The sequence below is a fragment of the Corvus moneduloides genome, chromosome 11 (genome assembly GCF_009650955.1).
Source record: "Corvus moneduloides isolate bCorMon1 chromosome 11, bCorMon1.pri, whole genome shotgun sequence".
NCBI classification, from domain to species: domain Eukaryota; kingdom Metazoa; phylum Chordata; class Aves; order Passeriformes; family Corvidae; genus Corvus; species Corvus moneduloides.
The window spans coordinates 17,404,188-17,425,507 of NC_045486.1; the positions used below are offsets into that span (position 1 = coordinate 17,404,188).

The 21,320-nt window shown below is 46.8% G+C and overlaps 1 protein-coding gene across 1 annotated transcript; it reads right to left on the bottom strand.

The window, feature by feature from the left end:
• Window positions 1-4,961: 4,961 nt before the first annotated feature.
• CISH (cytokine inducible SH2 containing protein) lies at window positions 4,962-14,035 on the bottom strand. The gene is made up of 3 exons (XM_032120837.1): window positions 13,271-14,035; window positions 8,468-8,691; window positions 4,962-7,981 (listed from the first exon to the last, which is right to left on the bottom strand). The coding sequence occupies exons 1-3, from the start codon at window positions 13,315-13,317 to the stop codon at window positions 7,479-7,481; spliced, it is 774 nt and encodes a 257-aa protein (XP_031976728.1). The 5' UTR covers window positions 13,318-14,035; the 3' UTR covers window positions 4,962-7,478.
• Window positions 14,036-21,320: the final 7,285 nt, after the last annotated feature.

A 21,320-nucleotide genomic window follows, 5' to 3' on the forward strand; every position in this document is an offset into this window, starting at 1 on the left:
CAGACAAGTGCAAACATATAGCGTGTGCACTGGGCAACATATTTCTTCATTACATTTCCAGGCTTGGAGGTAGAGTTTTGAACTCTGCAGCATTTGGCAATGACTGTGATGACACTTGCATGATGGGAAGAATCCTTGCCAAATTGGGTAACTTCTGACAAGTATAAACATGGCTCTGCCCTCTGTAAGCTAGATTTCAAACCATATTGCTGTTCTAGGGAGGAAACAGCCCTGACATTAAAGACTCTGCAGTCTCTGATCAGCTATTAAATCTCTGCTCCTTTGCGCTGAGTGAGCCCACAAGGAACAGGCAGCGAGGGACAGCTGGCAGGGAAGGGTGTCCCAGGAGATGAGCAGTGGGTCTTACTATCTCTTTGTACCAGATAGAACCCAGATCTGTTGTTTTTAGGAGTTGTCATCACAGAAAGTTCTGTCCTAGCCAAGGTGAAACGAGTTTACTGAGATCAATCCAAGCTTGGCTGCTCAGTTTTCCACGGGCTGATGTTTACATCGTGAAGTGGCATCGCACATGTTCCCACTGGAGTATTTGTAGGTGAATTCAAGAAAGCCAGAACTTAATTGTAAACTGCTCCATGGGCTTTCCTTCTGCTTTTAAAAGAAAAACCTCAGTGCTGGGTTTGTGCATGCTGGGGACAGTGTGTGAGGGAAGGGGGTTTTTGTGTTAAATCAGCAGGACTTCAGTGTTACAATTTCCCTTGAAGACAAATTCGTGTCAGAATTTCACCAGGGATAAAATTCTTGTCTGTAAAACTAGGAATATGAAGTGGACCAAATTCAGCCCTGAAGTAAATGAATTCCCATCCCACTCCATGGGAAAGGAACCTGGATTTGGCTCGGTGGGTTTTACAGGTTTCCATGGCAGAGCTCTTCCAGCAAGGGCAGCGTTTCTCCAAGAGTCACAGTTGGAAAAGTTGCAGCGTATCTTCCAGACCAAGGCAGTCACATGATGGAGTTACTGGCCAGGCCAGAGTCCAAGAACTCCAGTCCTGGCTGAGCTCTGCCACTGAGTCTTGGTTGACCAGCTCTTCCTTTGCCCTTCCATCTGGCATATTTATATCAGGTTTTTGAGAAATACCAAGTCTCTGATGATCTGTTTGGGCAATCTAATGCTGCAGTAACCAGTATTATTTCAAGCTCTTATTATCACTGTAGTACCATGGGGGGACATTAAAACAAATGCCTTTCCCGGCTAGATAGAGTGTTAAAATATTTATTTTGACAAAAACTAACATTGTATTTGGTTTTTGCAACTCAAATCTGAGCTGCTGCAAAGTGCATTTACTCAGCATTTAGGAAGTAATGGCATTGAGGGGAAAGCCCTGCCAGTGAGGTCTGAGGAAGAGGAGCAAAAGGGGGAAGGTAGTTCTTGTTCCTGAAAGGAAACCCTTCTCTGCAGATCTAGGTTGGTATGTCAGGCTGGAGCAGCTCTGACTGAACCCTTTCCTCTGCTGGGCCAGGCTGCTTCCCCCAGGTCTGTTCTTTTCTATATTTAAATTAATCAAATTATGATTTTGCAATGGGGGGACCGATGGGCCAACAGCCTGTCTCCAGCTGTGACTACTGCCACAACTGCTCACATGGGAATTGAAGGGCTAAGCCAGCAGTGGTTTGCAGTAAAACTTCCTTTTTTGTTCTCATCTGTAGTGAATATTAGCTGGAGTTCTGAAGCTTTGTTGTTTTCCCTGCCCTTTCAAAATCCAAAAAAACACTCTGAATTGTTATGTTAAGATTGTTATTATGTGAAGCCCAAACTGTGTTTTACTTTCCATAGTTTTCTTTTGAATTTTAATGCCCAGTCTTACAGTGAAACCCTTAAAATTACTTTTCTTCTCTCTGGTCAACATGTTGCCTACTAATAGCCTTTTCTTCTGAACAATATATTATTTTTCAAATAGAAGAAATTACTAGTTCTTGCTAAAGTTTGGAAGAGTGTGTTCGTGTAGACTCCTTAGTCCACATAATTGAACGCTGAAAGACTCTATAATTTTATTGCTAGGGCCACTTTGTCATTTTCCCCTGAGCTTGTTTTTTGCTGCATAGCAGAGGTGATGACAGATGTCTGATGGGTGCTGCAGGGTTGTGCCTGCTCCCGAGGGCCACTTGCTGCACTTGTTTGTGCAGTGAGCAGCAAGAACCACAGGATGGTTGTGTTTCATGGGAAGCAGCAGTGGGAGATCAACACGAGGTTCATTCAAGGCAGCGTTAGCCTCCAGATAAAGCCGTGCCTCCACGTGTTCCTGTTCCCTGGGCTCTGGCACCCAGCACTATAAAAAACCCACAGAGGCAGCCTGGGTGTGGGCAGAGAGCAGACATGTCTGAGTCTGAACGTGTTATCAACGCTCTGAGCAGCAGTGGGGCCTCCTCGCTGTTGGGCAATGCTGGCAGCACCGCCTTCCCTCAGACTCCTTCTTCCACATTCAAAGCTAGCTTGCTGTGACCAGAGGATGAATGTTTCTGCCCAAAGACAGGACAGATCTCTAAGTAATGCCTTATTTTTATCTCTGACTGGCTTGTTTCGTAAGGAGCTGCCCAGACTGATGGGTTTTTCTCCCATTTCCCCTGTGAACGATGGGTGGGGGTCACTGACAATGTGATGTGAATGCTGTGACAATGCTGCTCAGAACTGAGGGAGCTGGAGGATGTTACTTGGCATCCAAAGTTGTTTTGGCACATCTTCACTGGGTATTGCTTTACCCTCTGCTCCAGACCTTTGGACTGCTGATGATGTCTGGGCTGGGGAAGAGGATACTGCAATTCCATCGGGATTGCAAGGGTCTCAGCAGCCATTAGGGAGAGATAGGAGAGGGCTGTGATATTTGGCTTCTGACAGATTTGAACATGAGAACACGTTTGGCAGAAGAGCCACACATACAGTGTCCAGTTAATTTTGGGTTTAATTCCCTTAATATCATAGATAGCAGGTAAGACTGACAATGGAATTTTGACTAGAAATGACATGTAATAGGTCAATAACTGGAAATACCTGACCGTGTCTGTCCTAAGAGAATTAAATACACTCTGCTGATTCACTTGATTTGGTGCTGGTTTCCCTGGCTTGGACTGAGGGACGCTGGGCACTTGAAAGGATGTGGGGAAAGGACTAAGATTTCAGTAAGTTAGAAAGGATAGGGATATGTGCATGTAAATGGGTTGTTTTATGCTTGCATGTGTTGCTTTTTCAAAAGGCTGATGATTTAAGACAGAAAATGATACCATATGTGCCTGACAAACTGCAGGGGAGTTCTGCTGTGGCAGTGGGCCACGGGAGTGTGGTTTCACTCATGGACTGGGATTTCTACTCCCAATCCTATCAGTCTGCTTTTCAGACTCCGTGAGGGCTCCACACCCATGTTTCTGTAGACAGAAACTAAACCAAGAGAAAATCCAAGTGCATTGGCTCTACAAGCCATACAGGTGCCACTGGGAGAGGAGTTGCAGCTGTACTTGGGTGCTGATAAAGGCCAGTCTGCATTGCCACAAACGCTCCTGGTTCCAGAGATGTGGAACTCAGTTCAGTCTGCACAGAGGTTTGGCACAGGAGTTTTCAGAGCATGATCCTGTTTTATTTGACAAAATGTGTGCTGAAGGTGCAGGAGTGGGAGTTGTTAAGGTAACAGGCAATGCAGTAAAACTGTGTGTGACTGCAGCTCTGGACCAGCCTGGCTCATGCCAATCATCTCCACCTTTAGCCTGTGGAAAGGGAACAGCAGGGTTTCCTATGTGTACTCAGAGGAAGAGTTTAGCCCAGCTAAGAAATTAAGAAATCACTCAATAATGTGTCAGAAATGCTGCATTTTTTTTTTCCCAGATTTTGCAGATTTCTTTTTAAAGATGGATGCAGCTTTTCCTTCCTTTTGTTTTTGGGTTTCCACTTACTTTGTGTTTTGCTTCTACCCTGTGTAGTTCTCTTTCCATTATTTTCTGTTAAACCAAGAGGGATGTGATTTTGTTTAACAACTTGATCTGGAACGGATTATGGCATTGCCAATATTTCCTGGTTGGTGTGCAATGGAAATCTACCCATGGACTCAGGTTGATGAGATTGTGGAAACAATATTTGCTAGGGAATGCCAGCTCCATGGCTGGCATAGGAAGCACAGCATTGCTTCAGGAGTACTTCAAAGCAGTATTTTGAACTTTGAAACCAATGGATTCACAGAGGGAGAAGGATGGGAGAGGAGCTAGTTCAGTTTGTTGGGAAGAGTTTTTTTCTGAGCATGTTTTCCATTGCCCAGTGGTTGGGAGCACGTTATGCTTGCTTTGGGCAGGATGGAGGGACATGTCTTGGGCATCTCTCCTTGAAGAGGAGCACGGAGGGGCCACAGTGCAGTCATCTCCCAGTAGTGGCATTGGCTCAGTGTGTTCCCTGTGTTTCTGGACAGATGGGGTGTCCTCTGTCTCCCTCTGACATCATAGGGCAGATCCACGCCCCATGGTTTCCCCACCTGCTGTCTAGTGTCTCAGGTGATGTGGGGGGAAAGGCTGCAGGGCCAGACCACAGGTATGGGGACACTGTGGCCCAATGGCACCAGAAAAGGGGAAAATGGATCTGCCCTGGATTTCCCACCCTAAGCATCATATGCCCATTTATGTTCTGTCTTCTTTCCCCTGCATTTTATTGGTTTTCTGTGGCATACAGAAACAATACAAGAATCATTCCTGTGTTCTTCCACATTACTGAAAAATGTTCCTTCAGTCCTTATTAACTTGGGACTTGGGATCTGCCACTGCTCATCTGTGTGCAGTAGAAACCAGGCTCACACTGAGGAGGATTTTGGTGTAAATTCTCCCAGTATCTGAAGGGCCATTTTTTTGTTAAAAGGCTTTTTGTCTTGTTTGAAAAGAATGGTCAAGAGTTTACTCTGTGTTCTTGGGGAGGATTTCTCTAAATAGAAAATGAATTCATCCATTTGGACTTTACCAAAGACTTTTACATTGAGTGGCTTTAAAGTATATTTAAAATGTTTATTTAAAATCCAGCGTCAAATGATTTTTAACAAACTGTCTCAAGATAGAAGAAACTGACTTTTTGGAGTAACTGTATTGTTTATTTGTTGTATTGCAGTAGCACCTAGAGATCCCTACTGTGCTAAATGCAGAACAAACACAGAACAGAGCTGGTCCCTGCCCCTGGGAGCTCACAGCCTTCAGCTTGGGGTCAACCACAAGCTCTCGGGCTCTTGTGGGTCAGTGAGTCAAACCCACAGCTTGACCTCCCCATCACCCCCAACAAAGAACAGATCAAGTAGGAGGCAAGTTTCAGAGAGCTGAACAACCTGCCCTTTCCTGCTGTACACTTCTCCAACTGATTTTTCCCAAGCTGTAGTTACCAGGCCTGTGGCTGAGCTGTGTGGGCTTCCTGAGATCACTGCTGCTCCTTGGAGAGCCGTGGTTTCCTTGTTCCCAGTGTCCTCAGGCAGATAGAGGTGTTTGGATAAAAGGAAGCCTTTTCAGTGGTTTATCATTTATATTATTAAAAAAAAAGTTTCCTTTTTGCCTTCTAAATTTCCATTCTCATTCAGTACCTTCCCATGGTTGCTGCCATAGGGGGCAAGGGGGAAGGATATACCAAAAAGCAAACCTGACATCACACATGCACACTGTCAATCATCAAAGTATCAAAAACAAAGCTTGCAACAGCACAAACTTGTATAAATGTGGAGAGAAAAAAAAAAGGACACCGACTAAGCACATCAGGCCATCTTGTCCCTTTTGGCAGCTTTAAGATAGGGTGGAAGAAACCCATTTTTTGAGTCTCCTGGGTCACCATCTCATCCTTTTCCATCTTCTCTTCCAACACTCAGCTATAGCTGGGGGTTTGTCCACTCTGATTTACAGAGCCTTAGAGAGAGTCCCAGGGAGGGATGAACAAGGAATCCTTAATGTTCATTCATGCTAGAACAAGTCAGGGGGTCTTAGGGGCAAAATAACCCAAATGGTAATTTCTGTAGATCTGTTTGTTCCCTCCTCTACTCTCACTCGATGGCAAGGCTGGGAAGGTGATGGGATTCAGCAAATGCACAGGAAGGGGCAACTTGTCTGTGCTGGTTTGGGGCAGATCCCATCTGCTGTTTGTCCCTCGTGTCTGTAAAAGAGCAGGGGAAGAGCCATTGTGCCTCATCTGCAGGGGGTGAAGGGGATGGGGCACAAGAAGGAAACCCAGAGCCAAAAGCCTAATTATGGATAACAAACACACAAGGCAGAGCAGGGGAGAGGAGAGGTCTGGCCCTTGGCAAACAGAAATGTTGGATTGTGGTTTCCAGTGTGTGCTCCAGGCTGGAGCTGGCAGAAGCCATGTGGCCGGTGACTAATGCTGGCAGGAGCAGAGCACGCGGCAGTCTGGCACTGTGTGAGCAGGGAGGAAGGACAGCTCGTTCTGCTGAGGTGCCTCCAAGTGTTACCCTCAGAAATAAATAAATAAATATCCTGAAGCTGTGCGTGTCACTGGTGCAGCCCAGCAGAGCTGTCTCTGAGCCACTGCTCAAGGAGAGCCTGGTCTTGCCCTGTGTCTCAGGGAAGGGCAAGGTCAGGAAACAGCACTTTGAAAATACAAGCCAAACACAGGGTGCTCTGAAACCAAATCCTTCTGCCTGCATCTGAGAAAATTTGGGTTCGAATTACTTGTTTCTAAATGATGCATCACAAACTTCCTTTGGAGATGGAGAAGATGGGAAAAGAATGGGATGAGTGCTCCCTGGCCCAACCTCACTATCCAGATCTCTGGTTAGAGCTCTCAAGGAAGAAGAGCTTCCTCAAAGAAGTGTCCTGTCCACAACGTGTGATGCAGCACACATCTCTGGGAGCTCCCACTGTGCTCTGAGGTTGTGATACCCTCTGTAGCTAAGGAAGAAAAATCAAATAGTCTTTACCTCTGTAGAGGTGGGTCTAGATACAGTCATCTGAGTCCCACATACCCCAGAAGCCTGGGAGAGCTTGGATGTTGATTCCTGTAACCTGTCACAGGGACAGGCTCAAACAGAAGCTGTTTGGATGTGAATCCAAATTCCCACAGAGCTTTGGCTGCCAGTTGGCTGGGAGCCTTTATGCGATCTCTAATTCCACAAAAGAAACAAAACAACAATAAAGTAAAAGGTGCTTTAAAAATACCATGAAGAGAGAAACTGCCATGGAAATAAATAGCAAAAATAACAACGTTAACATGTCCGGTGTCACAGCAACTCTGACGTTCAAGTAGTGTGGCCATGCCCACAGAGCTTCTCACAGCCACTGCCGGCACGGCCCAAGGGTCAGAGCTCAGCTGGTGCCCCACTGCTCACTGAAGCAACCCACTCCTCCCTGGGGCTGGAATGGATGTGAAGAGAAGGGGAGAGGAAAGATGGATGCAGTCTCTGCTGATAATCAGGTTGTCACTGTGCCCACCTTTAGTGGGATGGAGACACAAAGTTCTCGTGGTTGTGTCTCTCTGTCGTTTGTGCCTGAGCGAGAACGGCCACGCCTCAGAGCTGGAAAGGATATTGCTTCAGGTAGTCCCCCATGCGCCGGGGCAGGGGCAGCTGCTCCACGTCGGCCGTGCACTTGTTGATGCGCAGGCGGCACAGGTGCTGCAGGCTGGGAATGCTGTCCTTGCGGCCCAGCGGCCGGATCAGCTTCAAGTGTACTGCGGCTGCTGCCATCTCTTTCTGCAGGGGAGGTAGAGGAGACGGAGGCGGGTAAGGAGCCTCGGTCTTGCTTTCCGTCGTGCAGGACGTGACATAGTGCTGGATAAGACTGACCACATCGGGGAAGGCCAGGATGCGAGGTTTGGACAGGTAGTTGGAGTCCAGGCGGAACCTGCTGTCAGTGTATTCGATACGCACGTTGGTGGGCCCTCGGTTTGTCTTGACGGACAGTGTGAACAGGTAGCTGGGGTGGGTGCTGTCCCGCACCAGGAAGGTGCCCTCGGGCATCTTTTGCAGATGCTGCTTGGCCTCACTGGCGGTGATGGAACCCCAGTACCAACCTGGAAAAACATCCGAGAAAGAATTTGTTAAGCAAAGAACATATTACAGGACTGGCAGTATATTTAGGGAAGCCTTGAAGACAACCACATTCAGGGCCTGGGAAGCAACCAGAGCCAGAGTTGGCAAGAGCTTCAGAAATTAAGACCAAGTTCTAAGGGCTTCCTGCCTATGCTTGTCATTGCTGTGCTGGGGCTTGGGATGAGGCTGGCAGCTGCTGCAGCAGCTGCAGTTTACAGAGAAAAAGCAATTTGCTTTTTGCAATTCCTTCCCCCAATTCAGTTACAAAAGATAAAGCAATAAATTAGTTCATAGTATAAGTTTGTAGAGACTGCAGATACACTTGGTGTGTGCACAAGAGTCAGACGTGGCTGTGACAGAAGCAGGTTCCTATCTGAAGTGGGATCAGGAGATTCTTCCTGGTGCTCAGGTTGTGGAGTTGCGTCCCCGCACCCTTCTGCCCCTGTGACTTTGCAATTGGGTCTTACCAGATTCTCGCAGGTAGGAGAAGGTTTTCGCAATGCAAAGAAGGTCTTCTTCAGGGTCCCGTGTCTGAGGTGGGTTGCTGTCTGGAACTGGAGCTGCAAGGGCAGGCGCAGACTCCTCCTGGAAGGCCATAACTGGGAGAGGTTGCATGATGGGCTCTGACAATTCCTCAATGCCCCTGAGTGACAGTCTCCTGATCTTTTCCTCCGCCAGCAAAGGATGAGGTCTGAAATGAAAGGCACACTCTGCTATTTCTCCTTGCCTTGAGATCAGTTGCAGAGTCTGTTCAGTGCATGCTACATTGTACTACAACGTGTTATGTTTTACAAACAGATCCTTAGCACAATTGTTTCTGAGAGAGGCAAGGGAGGAGGGAGGAACACAGCTAAAGATGAGCCCTTAGAAACAGGGAGCGAGTCGGCCCCTTTGGCCTTATAAAAGGTTGTCCGTCTTGCCATTTAGGAAAATTTTATCTGATATTTTTAGATGTTGCCTTTTAATACATAGTTTCAGGGACAGTAAGGTTTACAGCAGCATTACAGCTTCATTTACATGATTACAATGTTAGAGCATTTCTGTTTCTGCCAGTGGGATTGTCATTTACTGCAATATAATTAGAAGCAGAACTGGGAATAGCTTAGGTTTTGTCCTACCCACTTTCTGCTCAAGGATGACCTGATCCTAAATGAATCTGTCAGAACTCAGAGTGAGCCGATCGTGTAGGAGGACAATGGGAATTCTTGTTTTAGCCAAGCCTGTGCACTACACCCACCCCACCGTTCAACAGCTCGATGGAGAAGTCAGTGTGGCTGTAATCCCTGCAGGACTGCAGCAGGAGGAGGCTCTGCCATGGCCACACTGCTAGAACATGTATTCCCCTGTGGCCTAAAGTGGTGTAGCTACTCAGCATCTAAATGCATTTTCACAGAGCCTGGAGCTCTCATGGGTCATGGGTGCTCCTCCTCTGCAGCATGGAGATTCCTAAAAGAAAGCAGAGCTCCAGGGGAGGATGGATGCCAGAGGCCAGGGAAGCCTTCATTCCCGGGCGAGCTCCTGAGCAAAAATTAGTGTCTGTCCCGGTGTGTGTAGGCTCTTTGCCTCTGTGTCCCCTGTCCTGCTGCATGTCCTGTGTTACATCCCCCCATCATCCCCAACACACCTCAGATGTTCTTTCAGACACTTTAAAGAAAAGATGGCTGAGAGAAATACACTCAGTCCTCAGTGTGACACTGCCATAGCACTGCTGGAGCTGACGGTGATGGCACAGGGTGCAGCTACCTCCCCACATCACTGAAGAGAAGCAGGAGACTGAAGTCATAAGAGCTTCCCTTCGGATGTGCCTCCTTCCCTGTGCTCTATGTGAACAGGGACACTTCAGGTACATAAATAAATGTGCTGTAAACTGATCTGCACCTGATCATAGCTGCACTCCACCACCTCAAACTACTGAGACTCAAGTCCAGAGAACAAGAAGAAGGGATGTGGGAGGAAAGTACATTAGAGAGAACCTGAGATCACCTTCACACCTTTTAAGTGAGAGCCATGATCAGTTCCACAGCTCTGCATTTCTAAACAAAATGTGGAGGCTTGGAGTAAAGTTTTGTAAAACCACTGGTAAATTGAAATCTACAGAGAGAGATTTCTTGCCCTTGCAATACATAGGAAACCCCCTGCTATTCTGTTGGTATTTAGGAAAGAACATTCTCTCTTTTTCGATGTGGCAAATCACATTTCAGAAGCAGGATAGCTGCTTGGCTTTCATGGCATCTAATCTATGTTTCTTAATTTCTATTAATGGTAGGAAGCCAGGCTGAATAAAAGTGATGGCTGGCCCTTGTCCTCACCAGGGACCCTTGGTCGCAGGACCTGCATTTTCAGGGGCTTTGACAGAACTGTGCATCTGGATATATTTTTATACCCAGAGATCATTGCTGGGAAAGCTCCAAGTTCTCTTTTAAATCCTCCTTGAGATACATTTATAGGTTTTGAGGGCTGCATTTTTCAAGATTTTTGGATGTCTCCCTCTTAATGTCATGGTCTTCACAAATGCCCAGCTACCTGTCTCCTTGGGGAGATTCCCGATTCTCCATTACCCCCCCTTTTTGCACAAGGAGGACCATAAACCAGCTCAGCTGCTTGGAGAATGGTGCAAATAACACCAAGGTCATGGATTTGATCCTCATATGGGTCATTCAGAGTTAGATTCAATCATCCTTGTGGGTCCCTTTCAACTCAGAATGTTTTGTGATTCTGATCTTTCCCTGTGCTGAACCTAATTAACAATTAGTGCTGTGCAAAGAGGGTGTTCCAAGCCTGCTGGCAGAGCAGTGTCTCCCTTATACCAACTGTTCCCTGAGCTGAAAATGACTGTGGCTGATAGTAAGGAAGATCAGTCCTGCACCATTCACTCCCTGGAACTCGAATACTGCAGTCCAAGTGCCAAATGTCTCTGAACTTATTTTCTGCTGGAAAAATTTTCTGGCCTACCCTTCCAGAAAGGTTTGGAACATCAAGAAAATTTTTCACAGCATGGAACTTCTTTTCTTTTTATATACCAACTTCAGAGAGGAAATTAGGAATTGGCTGAGTGACGGGGAAGGAAGGGAGAGTAGCAAAGATACACAGGGAAATGTCTGCCATAAATCAGGAGGAAAGTTTTACTTTCAAGGGCTGTACCAGCTCACAGTTCGGTCCTCCAAAACCCACATCAACTATGTAAATTTGTCAGTAGGTTTCTTTTACAGAGCCCATGTGCTTGAGATGAGGCTTCCCACTGTACTCATGCTCTGCTGCCTTACACTTTGTGCCACATGAGGCTGGAGGAGCCCAGACCCCGTGCAGGCAGTGTGAGGATCCTTCCACCAAAGCCAGAGAAGGGCCGGGCTCACACATTTCCTATTTTCCTTCTATACACCAGCCTTATGCCCCTACAAACCTTCCAGTGCATCTGTAGGCTCAAAGGAACACGGTGGAAGAGAGGAGAAGGATTCAAAATTTTGACAGACTGGGAGGTGCTGCTGTCTTAAACAACTGTACACAGGTTGAAGAAAGAAGAGCTGCTGCTGGGAGCAAACAGAGAAGCACAGGAAAGGGAGAGCAGAGGGATCAGCAAGTAATGGCACACTACAACTTTTAATGCAAAAACATTTGCAAGAGGGTTAAGAAGAGTTTTCTGGGATAAGGAGAGGCTGAAAAAGATTTGCTGACATGAAAAATTCAATGCTTTGGTGGCGCAAAGAAAGGATTTGCAAAAGAAAGAAAGAAAAGGAAAGGAGAGGAAAGATGTGGAGAATCAGGACTGAGTAGAGCAAAGTGTTTGTACAACAGCTGTGAGGAGGAAGCAAACCACCATATGAAACTTGGCATGTCTAGCTGGGAGTCTGGGTGCACTCTCGAGAAACAGCAAATGAACTTCCCTGTGATTTGGCAGTTAGTGTTTCAAAAAGCCTTGGAATGGCAAGAAAGTTCAGGAGAATCAGATATGTCTTGACAGCATTTAGTGTTGGCTTTGTAGTTACTGTGCTGGATAAGTTAAACTTCATAACACAGCATAAACACTACAAGAAAAAGTGTGGAGCTGCTCTCCGTTCAGCCACATCCCAACACTCCAGTGGGAGCTTGGTCTGAATAGGACAGAGAGTATGGAGTCCAGGATACATGAAATCCTAGAGGATAATGAAAATGGAGCAATAAATAGTCTTCAAAATAGACATTAAAAGAAAAACATCTACATATCTGGCTCCATAACAAGTTCTTGGTGAGTAAGGGAAGCAGGAGCTCTGGTATGTTGACCCTGGAGAAAAGCTTCAGATACGGGTTTCCCAAAGGCCAAGCTGAAAACTGAATTCCCTTCACCGTGGCTATAGGAACTACAGCTGCAGACTGAAAATAAGAGTGAAAACAAGCCCCCTTGTGTAGTAGGAAATTAGTGGTAAGCACGAGCTCTCCTTGTCTGTGGAACAGATTCTGGGGGGAAAATGGCAGAAAAATCCCCGTGCTTCGGTCATTGCAAGCAGACAAGGAAGATTTTCCTCTGAGGAAAATCCACCGTACACCAGAGCAATAGGAAATACTGACGTGATGGCTCAGACTGAAACAAATGCTCACAATTTCCAAGCATGCAGCATGTGTAAAAATAGCAGGAGATTCCTGCACACCAGGTATTCCTTAGTTGATGAACTGAGCTGGTCACAGGGACACTGAAGTGCCAACACATCAGTACTGATACCAGAGAAGGCACTTGGATGTCACCTGTTCTCCTGAATGCAGCTGTGGAACTATCCATGTGCCCCCTGTGGCTCTCTACAGAATGCTGTGTATGTGTACATACACTTAAGCTTACACAAAATTGAAATTATTTTAGCATGAATATCTTCTTAGAAATAGACCAAAGCACCTAAACTCCAGGGAAGTTTTTCCCTGTAAGCAGTTCGTTTCCAACAGGACTTTAGAGAGCACCTATGGTGTTGGGTTGGTGTCCACACTGGCACTGCATCCCCCACACTGAACAACACACTCCAAGTTGTTTTTACTCTCTCAAAAACTTTGAATACCATGTAGTGTTTCAGCAATAGAAAGCATGGAGATCAGGAATACTTTATAGTTACATGATTTTGGCCTTGGAATCTAAAACACAGACACATAGGACAGCCACACAGAACTCAGCACTCGGCCAGCCGAAGTCATTCCCATTCCATTACAGTCACACTTGGCAACACACACGAGCTGAAAAACTGTCCCAGAGAACCTTCCTAATTACAATTATCAAAGCACAGCTTTTCACAGAAGGCTGCAAAGCATCTTACCCCTGAACACAGAGGATCATGTCACTCCCGGACCAAGGGAAAAGCATTAAGTCTTCAAGAAGGTGGGAAATGATTTCTCCTCTTCTTGCTTTCTTTGCTTCCCCGAAGCAGCGAGTTGAGCCTCTAGTTGGGGTTCACGGTGAGAGAAGGCTGGCGAGTCCCAGCAAACCCCTTCTGCAGGTTGTTTCAGACACAGGAAAAGCCAAGCAGAACACGAGCTGTCCGACAAAGACTTCAGCAACTTTGGCCGAGAAAAAGCGTGCGCTCTCAGTGCTTTAGAAAAAATAATGTATTCTTGTTCTGCTTTTCAGAAAACAGCAGCAAAAAAAAAAGTTTAAAAAAATAACCAGAGAAGAAGGAAATTACATGTATTTAAAGAGGAACTAATCTTCCTTCAGAGCACTCTGAAATAGTAATAAATAGGTACCAATAAATAAAATCTCCCCGAGTGCTGCAGGAAGAGCCGGAGCAGCGACCTGTCTCAGCGCTGGCTACGGAGAAGTGAAGCTCCGTGGAAGGAAAAAAAAAAAGCAAACCTCCTTAGTAATCTTTTGTGTGTCCCTTTTAATCTGTTCCAGGAAGTGAGGGATTCCTGGAATCGTATTGTGTTCGCATCACTCTTCCTATATCAGCCACGAGGGGAGGGGGGGGGGAAAAAAGAGAGAAGGTATAAATAGCTGTGTCCAGCACGGCCACATCCATGCTGCCATGGCCGGGGGAGAGAGGGAGGGAAGGGGAGCGGAGCCCTCCCGGCGGGCGGGTGGGCGGGCAGGCGGGGGGGGGGGGAGGGAGAGAGGGAGAGAGGGAGGGGAGCCGTGCGGGGCCGCCGCCGCCGCGCGTGTTCGCGGAAACGCCTTTGATCCATTTCCAAGAACTTTCCAGGAACGCGGGGCCGGCGCGCCCGGCGCTGCCAATGGGCGCCGCCGCCGCATGCGCGGGGCCCGCCCGGGGCGGGGCCGGCAGCGCCCACCGCCTCCTGCCCGGGCTTGTGCACGGCTCCCTTTGATTTACTCGCAGTTATGTGCCATTTTCCTCCTGTTTATTTTTAAGCATTTGTAGTTTCGCGGTGTCATTTTATGCTTCCCTTCCCCGGCAGTTTAGCATCCTCCCCGGGCTGGCGGCGCCTCTCCGGGTCGCTTGAGCACCGGTGCAGCGGGTGCTCGGGGAGGGGCCAGGCCGTGGGGCCGGAGGGGCAAACAGGGAATGGGGCAATTTCCAGTGAAACCTGGGGAGTAGGATGTGCTGTAGGGTCTGCTACTCTGGGCAGCGACTGTGTGGCTGGCACGTTGCATAGGTTGTGTTAAAGGGGTTGTCTTGGTCACCTGGGAGTCCTTTGAGAATCAGGTATCAGCTCAGCCGTCTCCTGGAAAAGCCTACGCCACCACCGTTTTGTCCTGCATTTATATATAGATCATTGTCAAGTTAAAATTTGGCAATCCAGGAAGAAATATTTCAGTTTCTTTTAGGGTTATTGAACCTTTTATTTTTGAACATTTTATAACAAAAGCTTTTGTCTTTTCCTGACACGAATTGCCACCTCTTCACTTGTCAGAGATAGGAAAGAATGAGAGTGGTCTGTCTGCCACCTCCATTGGAGTCGATTGAATACTTAAAAATATTAGTAATCGTTGTGCCATTCAGAAGTGGAGGGGGCCGGGAGCAGAGGGGAAGGCAGGATGCTGATAAGGGTGAGGTTAGAAGGGTGTTCCCGTGGGCATGAGTCTGAGAGCAGGCAGGCTGTGTTCGGCTCCTGACTCAGCCTTTTCACTCCCTGCAGTTTCATTTGGCAGCTGCTCAGCCTCCTGCACACTTCCATCCGTTTTCTGTCCTGAATCAGGGGCAGTGCAGTAATGAGTACTGCTAATAATACCCAGCTATGCGAAGAGAGATGTGCTGAGGGCCATCTAAGTATCCCATCCATCTGAGTACTCTGAGGGCCATCTAAAGGGGATGGGAATGTCAGCCTGCAGGCACTCCTTGACCTCAGAAGCTCAGTTTGCTTCTGAGCCTAAGACAGACTTCAGCTCACGCTTTATCTGAATATGTGTAAATTCACAGGGAAGGCGAGTGGCTGGCAGAGGAATTTCAATTTTCACCTTTCCCGTGGCACAGCAAGCACAACATTCAGACGACCATTCGGAGGCCCCGTTGTAGTCCTGGCTCAGGGTTGCAGGGGACACCTGCGTGCCTGTGCCCCTTCACATCTAAATCCGAGGTTGTTTAAACCTTCTGTCGGTGATAGAGCAGCACGATGGATTTGAACAGATCTAGGCTAGAGAGGTGGGAGCAGCTCTTGTCTCCTGCAAACCACAGTGAACCTGCACATTCAGAAGGTATTTAACTCGTCGTCAGCCTCGGAGGGGACGCTGAGATCCCAGCTTGGTGTGCTGGCAGGAGCGCTGCAGCCTGGCTCCGGCAGTGAGGATATGTCTGCATCTTTTTTTTTCACTTAGAATTGGGCTCCATCTAGTGATCCTCGCCTGGAGGAGGCTTTTTGTGCAGACGCTGTGCTGGGGGCCGAGCAGCCATTTGTACCTCCGGCGCAGGGAAGCCACGCTCAGAACTGTGCAGAGGAAACATCCCCCGCAGAAGCGGGGTCTGCGCCGGCAGCTCTGCGCTGTGAGCGGCAGCGGCTGCTCCCAGTGCATGTCCCGCTCTCCTGCCGTGGTTTCCAGCCGCAGTGACCAGACCCGAGCCGCTCTGCTCACGGGTCCTACCGGACCCGGAGAGATGAGCATTGACTCGAAGTAGCTAATGCGTGTGAGCATCAATGAAAGGAGCTTGCATTTGCATTGGAAACTTCTTTAGGGGACCACCTCAAAAACATATCCGGGCTAATGCCTGGGCTGTTTTATCTACAAAGTCACTGATCGGTTTGAAGTCAGGAGCACTTAGCAGTGCTTCATCATTCTACATGAACGTTGTGCTGGTCATTGGCACTCCTCGGGCACACGACAATGCCCCAAGAGGGAACAGCACAGTGTGCCCGATGTGCTGGTGTCCCAGGCCTTGCACAGTCAATATAAATTGCTGCCATTCACACAAAGGAGTTGTTTAAACCCAGTTTATATTCATATAAACGGCTCTCCAGAGTTCTGTCTTGAAGAATTAGAACATTACAGAGGCAGTAGCAAGAAATAGTGTTGAGTGATATCATTGAGTGCTAGGCTTTAGTTATGAAAGGTATGAAAGAAAGCTCAAAGCTCGCAGTAAAGTCAGGGAAGAAAATCCAGAAATTATGAGGCGGTTAGTCCCTCTGGAAAGTTCACCGACACAACAGCACCATCTGCTGCTAAATGTGTGCTTGGGAAGACCGGTGGCCAGAGTCCCTTCCCGCTGCGGGTGCCACGCGGCTTCCGCTGTGCAGTTGGACATTCCTGTGATCTTGTAGAGTTGGTGTAAATGAAAAGTGACATCCAGAATCGTAACTTCCGAGAGGGGCCTGTGTGCCTGGGGACTGGATTTACCTTCACCAATAGGTTGAAAGACTGAAAGTCACCCCTTTGGTTACTTTGGCCCTTACCCTGAGCTGTGCTGTAAGGAATCGCAGTGACCCAGCGTTACCAATAACAAGCAGCTGTTCCTTGTTTAGAGGGGCCAGCTCGTTATTCGAGCAGGACACACCAATTTCTGTAACCAACAACAGGTGGTGAACTTACTGTTGTGGTTTTGATTTCCCAGCCTCGTGAGGAACAACGGAGGAGTCTCTAGGGTGTGGGTGAGTTGTGCCATGGATACAGAGACATCTGAGCTGGCTTTATGAGAAGTAGGATGTGCAGAAAGAAATGGGTTTTATTTCAAGCTGTGAAAAATGCCCTGGGTTATTGTAAGGAACTCAGCATATTTGTTGTCCCAAGGCTTGTGGCATGTGGTGACCTAGAAGGTGATGGCAGTGTGGTGTCTCTTAGGGGTTTTGCTGCTTGATTTGGATGCTGTGTCTCTGCGAAAATTGTATTTCTGAGTGGCCTGGAAGGCCACCCCAGGACTACCAGGCAATGCTGTCATACCCATTAGTTGCAGGATGTTTCAGTGAAAGAGATTAATTTCTTCTGCTCCACTGCAGCATAAAATGAAGCACCATCTCCTGTAGACAGAATAGAAGGGGTTTTTTTGCTTTTGATTTATGATTCTTCTGTGAAAAAATTTATCTTTTTTTCCCTCTCTGCTGAAATGGAAATGCCCAACTGGTGTCTCTCTGACTCCCCCATCAATAAGCTGTGGAGGAACATGGATGGAGCCTCCCCAAACCTTCTCAATGACCAAGACAAGGTACCTGTAATAGGGTGTCTGAGGCCAGGCATAAAAAAGCAGCGTTTCTATCCTCATCTGTATTTCTATAGGAAAATACCTACTATGTGCTAACATGGAGGAATTAATCTTGAGGAACAAACTCAGGTACTAGGACAGGCTCTCCAGATGGTGAGAGTGGTGTTCGTGAGACTTCTCTTTCCTTAACTAGAAGCTGCTTCATAGCCAGAATTTAAATTCCTCCTGGAAACCATGTTATAATCCCAGGTTAGGACAGAGGGTGTTGAGAATTGAAGAGATGTTGTTCTAGCAACAAAGCATCAGTAAAGATCATTGCCTGTGAAAGAGCTTTATAAACCTGGTTTTGTGTCAGCCGGGAGAGAAAAGAACTAGGCTGTTTGCTGATGAGCTTTTTGAGTTTGGTTTTTTTCACGCTTTTTGATAAATCCGAGACAGACACCTCCAGAGCAGAGCCAAAAGGCAGAAAAACATGCATATAGTTTGTGTTTCAGACCACTGTGTACATGACAGACTAAAGTAAAGATCCTACAAGAGGCTGCTTTTGTTCTCCTTCATATCAAAATATTACTCTGTAGAGCTGCCCTTTCTGTCTTCTAATATCATAGATGCAGTTTCTGAAGAACTTCCTGGGGGATTTAATAAGGTTGTTGCAACCTCCCAACCAGACAAAGCCGTGTCCTCACTTCAACCTAACAGTACAGAGGATTTTCTCTTTGGTGACATCTATATAATAGCATGGATTTCTCATAACAGCAGGAAAAAAGAGAGCTGTTACTCAGAGGAAGCAAAGTTTCAGAAAAACAAGTGACTAGTTTTCAGCTGATAATCTCTTTATCATAGCTGATGGGATTTCCATGAGACATTGCTATCAAAGGGCTGACCTCCAAGCAAATCATAAATATTTTGTATATATTGTATATATATATTTTATATATTGTGTATAAGGAAACTGAGGTCCCTGTAGCATTCAGGTATCACTCCTCAAGATATGGCATCCCTCAGAGAACATTTGATGACATCAGCTTTCCTAGCTCTCCAGATGACAGCAAACTCAGTTATTTCATTTCGGTTTTATTAAGAAATGAGACATTTGAAAGTCTGAAATGGCTTTGATCCCAGTTATTGAATTGCTAGAGCATGGCAAAGAGGCAGCGAAAATACCCAGTGGAATAGCCAAAATTAACCTTCTCTGTTTAAACAGAGTGGTGCTGTCTGTCTGTAAAGCAGGTATCTGTGATATCTAAGACATGATAAAACCAGGGAGAACATATCCAAACTGTGTGCTGGCTAAAATAAGAAGCTTCACCAGGTGAAGACACTGGTTAGAGGAAAGGGGCTGCTGCTCCAAAGCTTGTTGAAAGAACAGGGCCTTAATATTTGCTGTTTTCTCCTATAAGCTGTTTTTTTGAGACAAAGCAGGCACAGCTGAGCTACCAAATTCTCTTTTGAAATTTAAGTTGTTTTGCGTTGTTGCTGTTGGGGACTTCTGGTAAAAATAGGATTAATGTTTAATTTACAGTTTTAGGGATTTTTGTGAAGATGAAAGAACTTTTGCTGTAGTGGGCTTTTAGCCTGTAATAGTACTGTTTTGGGGGTTTTTTTTAACTTCAAAAAGCAAACATCAATGAATAAATAAAAATATCTGTTTGAATGAAAAATGTCCCCCGGCTCAACAAACTGCAGTGAGCCTGTCAGTGTATTCCCCATCAGCATCTCCAGAGGATGCTAATGGAGCTCCACCTGCCACGAGCACAAAGAGAAGCTTCAGGAGCTGTTTTTTATTTTGGGGCCATCCTTGTGTAGAGTGAGGCTGTCTGATACTTGGGCTGGTGCTAGAAAGGCTTTTTAGGAGTTTATGGTGGTTGAAATTAGCAGAGGGTTGATGTAAGGCCTTATTAACAATGATTCACACTGGGTTTTTAAGGTGTTTGCCCTGTTTAAACTTATTACTGGCTACTGGTAAAATGATGAACTTTGCCAAGAGCATGTCCAGGCAGTATCAGGTGGTGAACCCAAACAAGCTTTTCATCCAGTGAGATACCCAGTGACTTGAAAAATGTGTTTTGTATGCTCCCAGTTTAACTCTTTTCATCAGGAGACTGCTCATAACTGACACATGTAGAACCAACTGATTTCACACATCCTGTCTTATTCCCTCATCTTTCCTCCTTGCTTTCCATGCACAGCTTGTTTTTTTAGAAACTCATTCTTGTAATAGTTAGAGTCAGTTTCTTAATGAAATTCCTTACTTCTGACACACTGTAAAAAATAGCAACCCCTTATGTAGACAGCTGCTTGGAATTTTTGCAACGTTTAATATTTCCTAGAATAGAGTCATAAATTGCCTTTCTACCAGCTTCAATGAGCTAGTCAGTGTAACTCCTACTTGCTTTGGGCAGCCATAGGCTTTTGGGTGAGAGTTACATGGAAAGATCCAAAGTGGGGCCAGTAATGGGAGCTACAGATGGATGTGAGCAGGTATGTTTTTCAAATTAAAAAATGCAGAAGAGAGCGGAGAGATCTAGAAGTTTTCTGAAGGATCTGGCTCCCAGTGACTGAGTACTGAGAAGAGGACTAATAGTTACTTGTTGCAAAGAGAAAGAAATTACCATCCAGGACGAACAGATCAGCAAACACAGGCAGAAGCCATGGGAAGGAAAATCAGAGCAAGCTGGTGTCTGGAGAACCATGTTATTGAAGTTTTGCAACCTGGGAGCTCAGAGTTACATATACATTCTCTCAGACTACCACAGTGGGAGGTGATGCAAAGATTAAGAAGGCTGGCAGCTAAACCTGAAAAAGTTGGAAATAGCTGTTTTCCTCAGGGATTTGATTAGCCCAGAATAGGTGAACTGAATCAGGGAACCAGGCCCTCCAGCAGCTGAACTGCTGAAAGCCTGGAAGGGAAACCTGAGGCAGAATAGCTGTAGCGTCACATCACATGGTGATGTACTGCGGATCTGCATCCTGCTAAGTTGAACTACTTTTTATTCCCTGGAGAAAAGGCTCATTAGCCCTTTTAATTATTTTCCTAACCACTAGAACTCCAGATGCCATTATGTTACGTAAAATGACAAATGTATTTTTAACTTGTAAAGCATGTGAACTTTAAGCTCCTTCCAGTGATACGAATACAGCTCCATTTCAATGCATGACTCATCTTCACATGTAGGGAAAAAAGCTCAGCATTTCACATCCCTGGAACCACACTCTGTGCACCAGGGATGAGCGACAGTTGCTGTGGGAACCATCACTTTTAGTATCCTGACTGTGCATCCGAAAGTGCCGGGAAACACTGGCCGCGTCTTTGGTCGTGTTTAGTGACTGCATATAGTGAGAGCACCCTTTCGGTAGCCAAGCGCCTGAAGGCTCATTGCCCGCTGTCGAGTCTCATTGCAACAGCCTGTTTAACACAGGGCTTGGAGCGAACGTGGCGGTTCTTCCCAGAGGAGGCACCGGGGGAAGGGCCGGCGGTGCCACCGCGCGGGCGCGCTGCGGTACCAGCCCCGAGCTGCCGCCACTGAAGCCTTATTTGCCCCCTCTATCAGGGCCGTTTACCCCGATAAATTAATATCGTGCTTAAAGTCACCGTCCTAAATCACCTTAAAATCACCGCGGGGGTTGTTCCCCACCAGGGTTGTTCAGGGGAACCCGAACAGTGGAACCTGAACACGAGGCAGCTCCCGCTCCCCGCTCCCCGCTCCCCGCCGGTTGTCGGGGGCTCGGGCCGGTCCCGCCGCCGGCAGCCCGGCGCGGCTCGGGGCGGGAAGGCGGCGCGCAC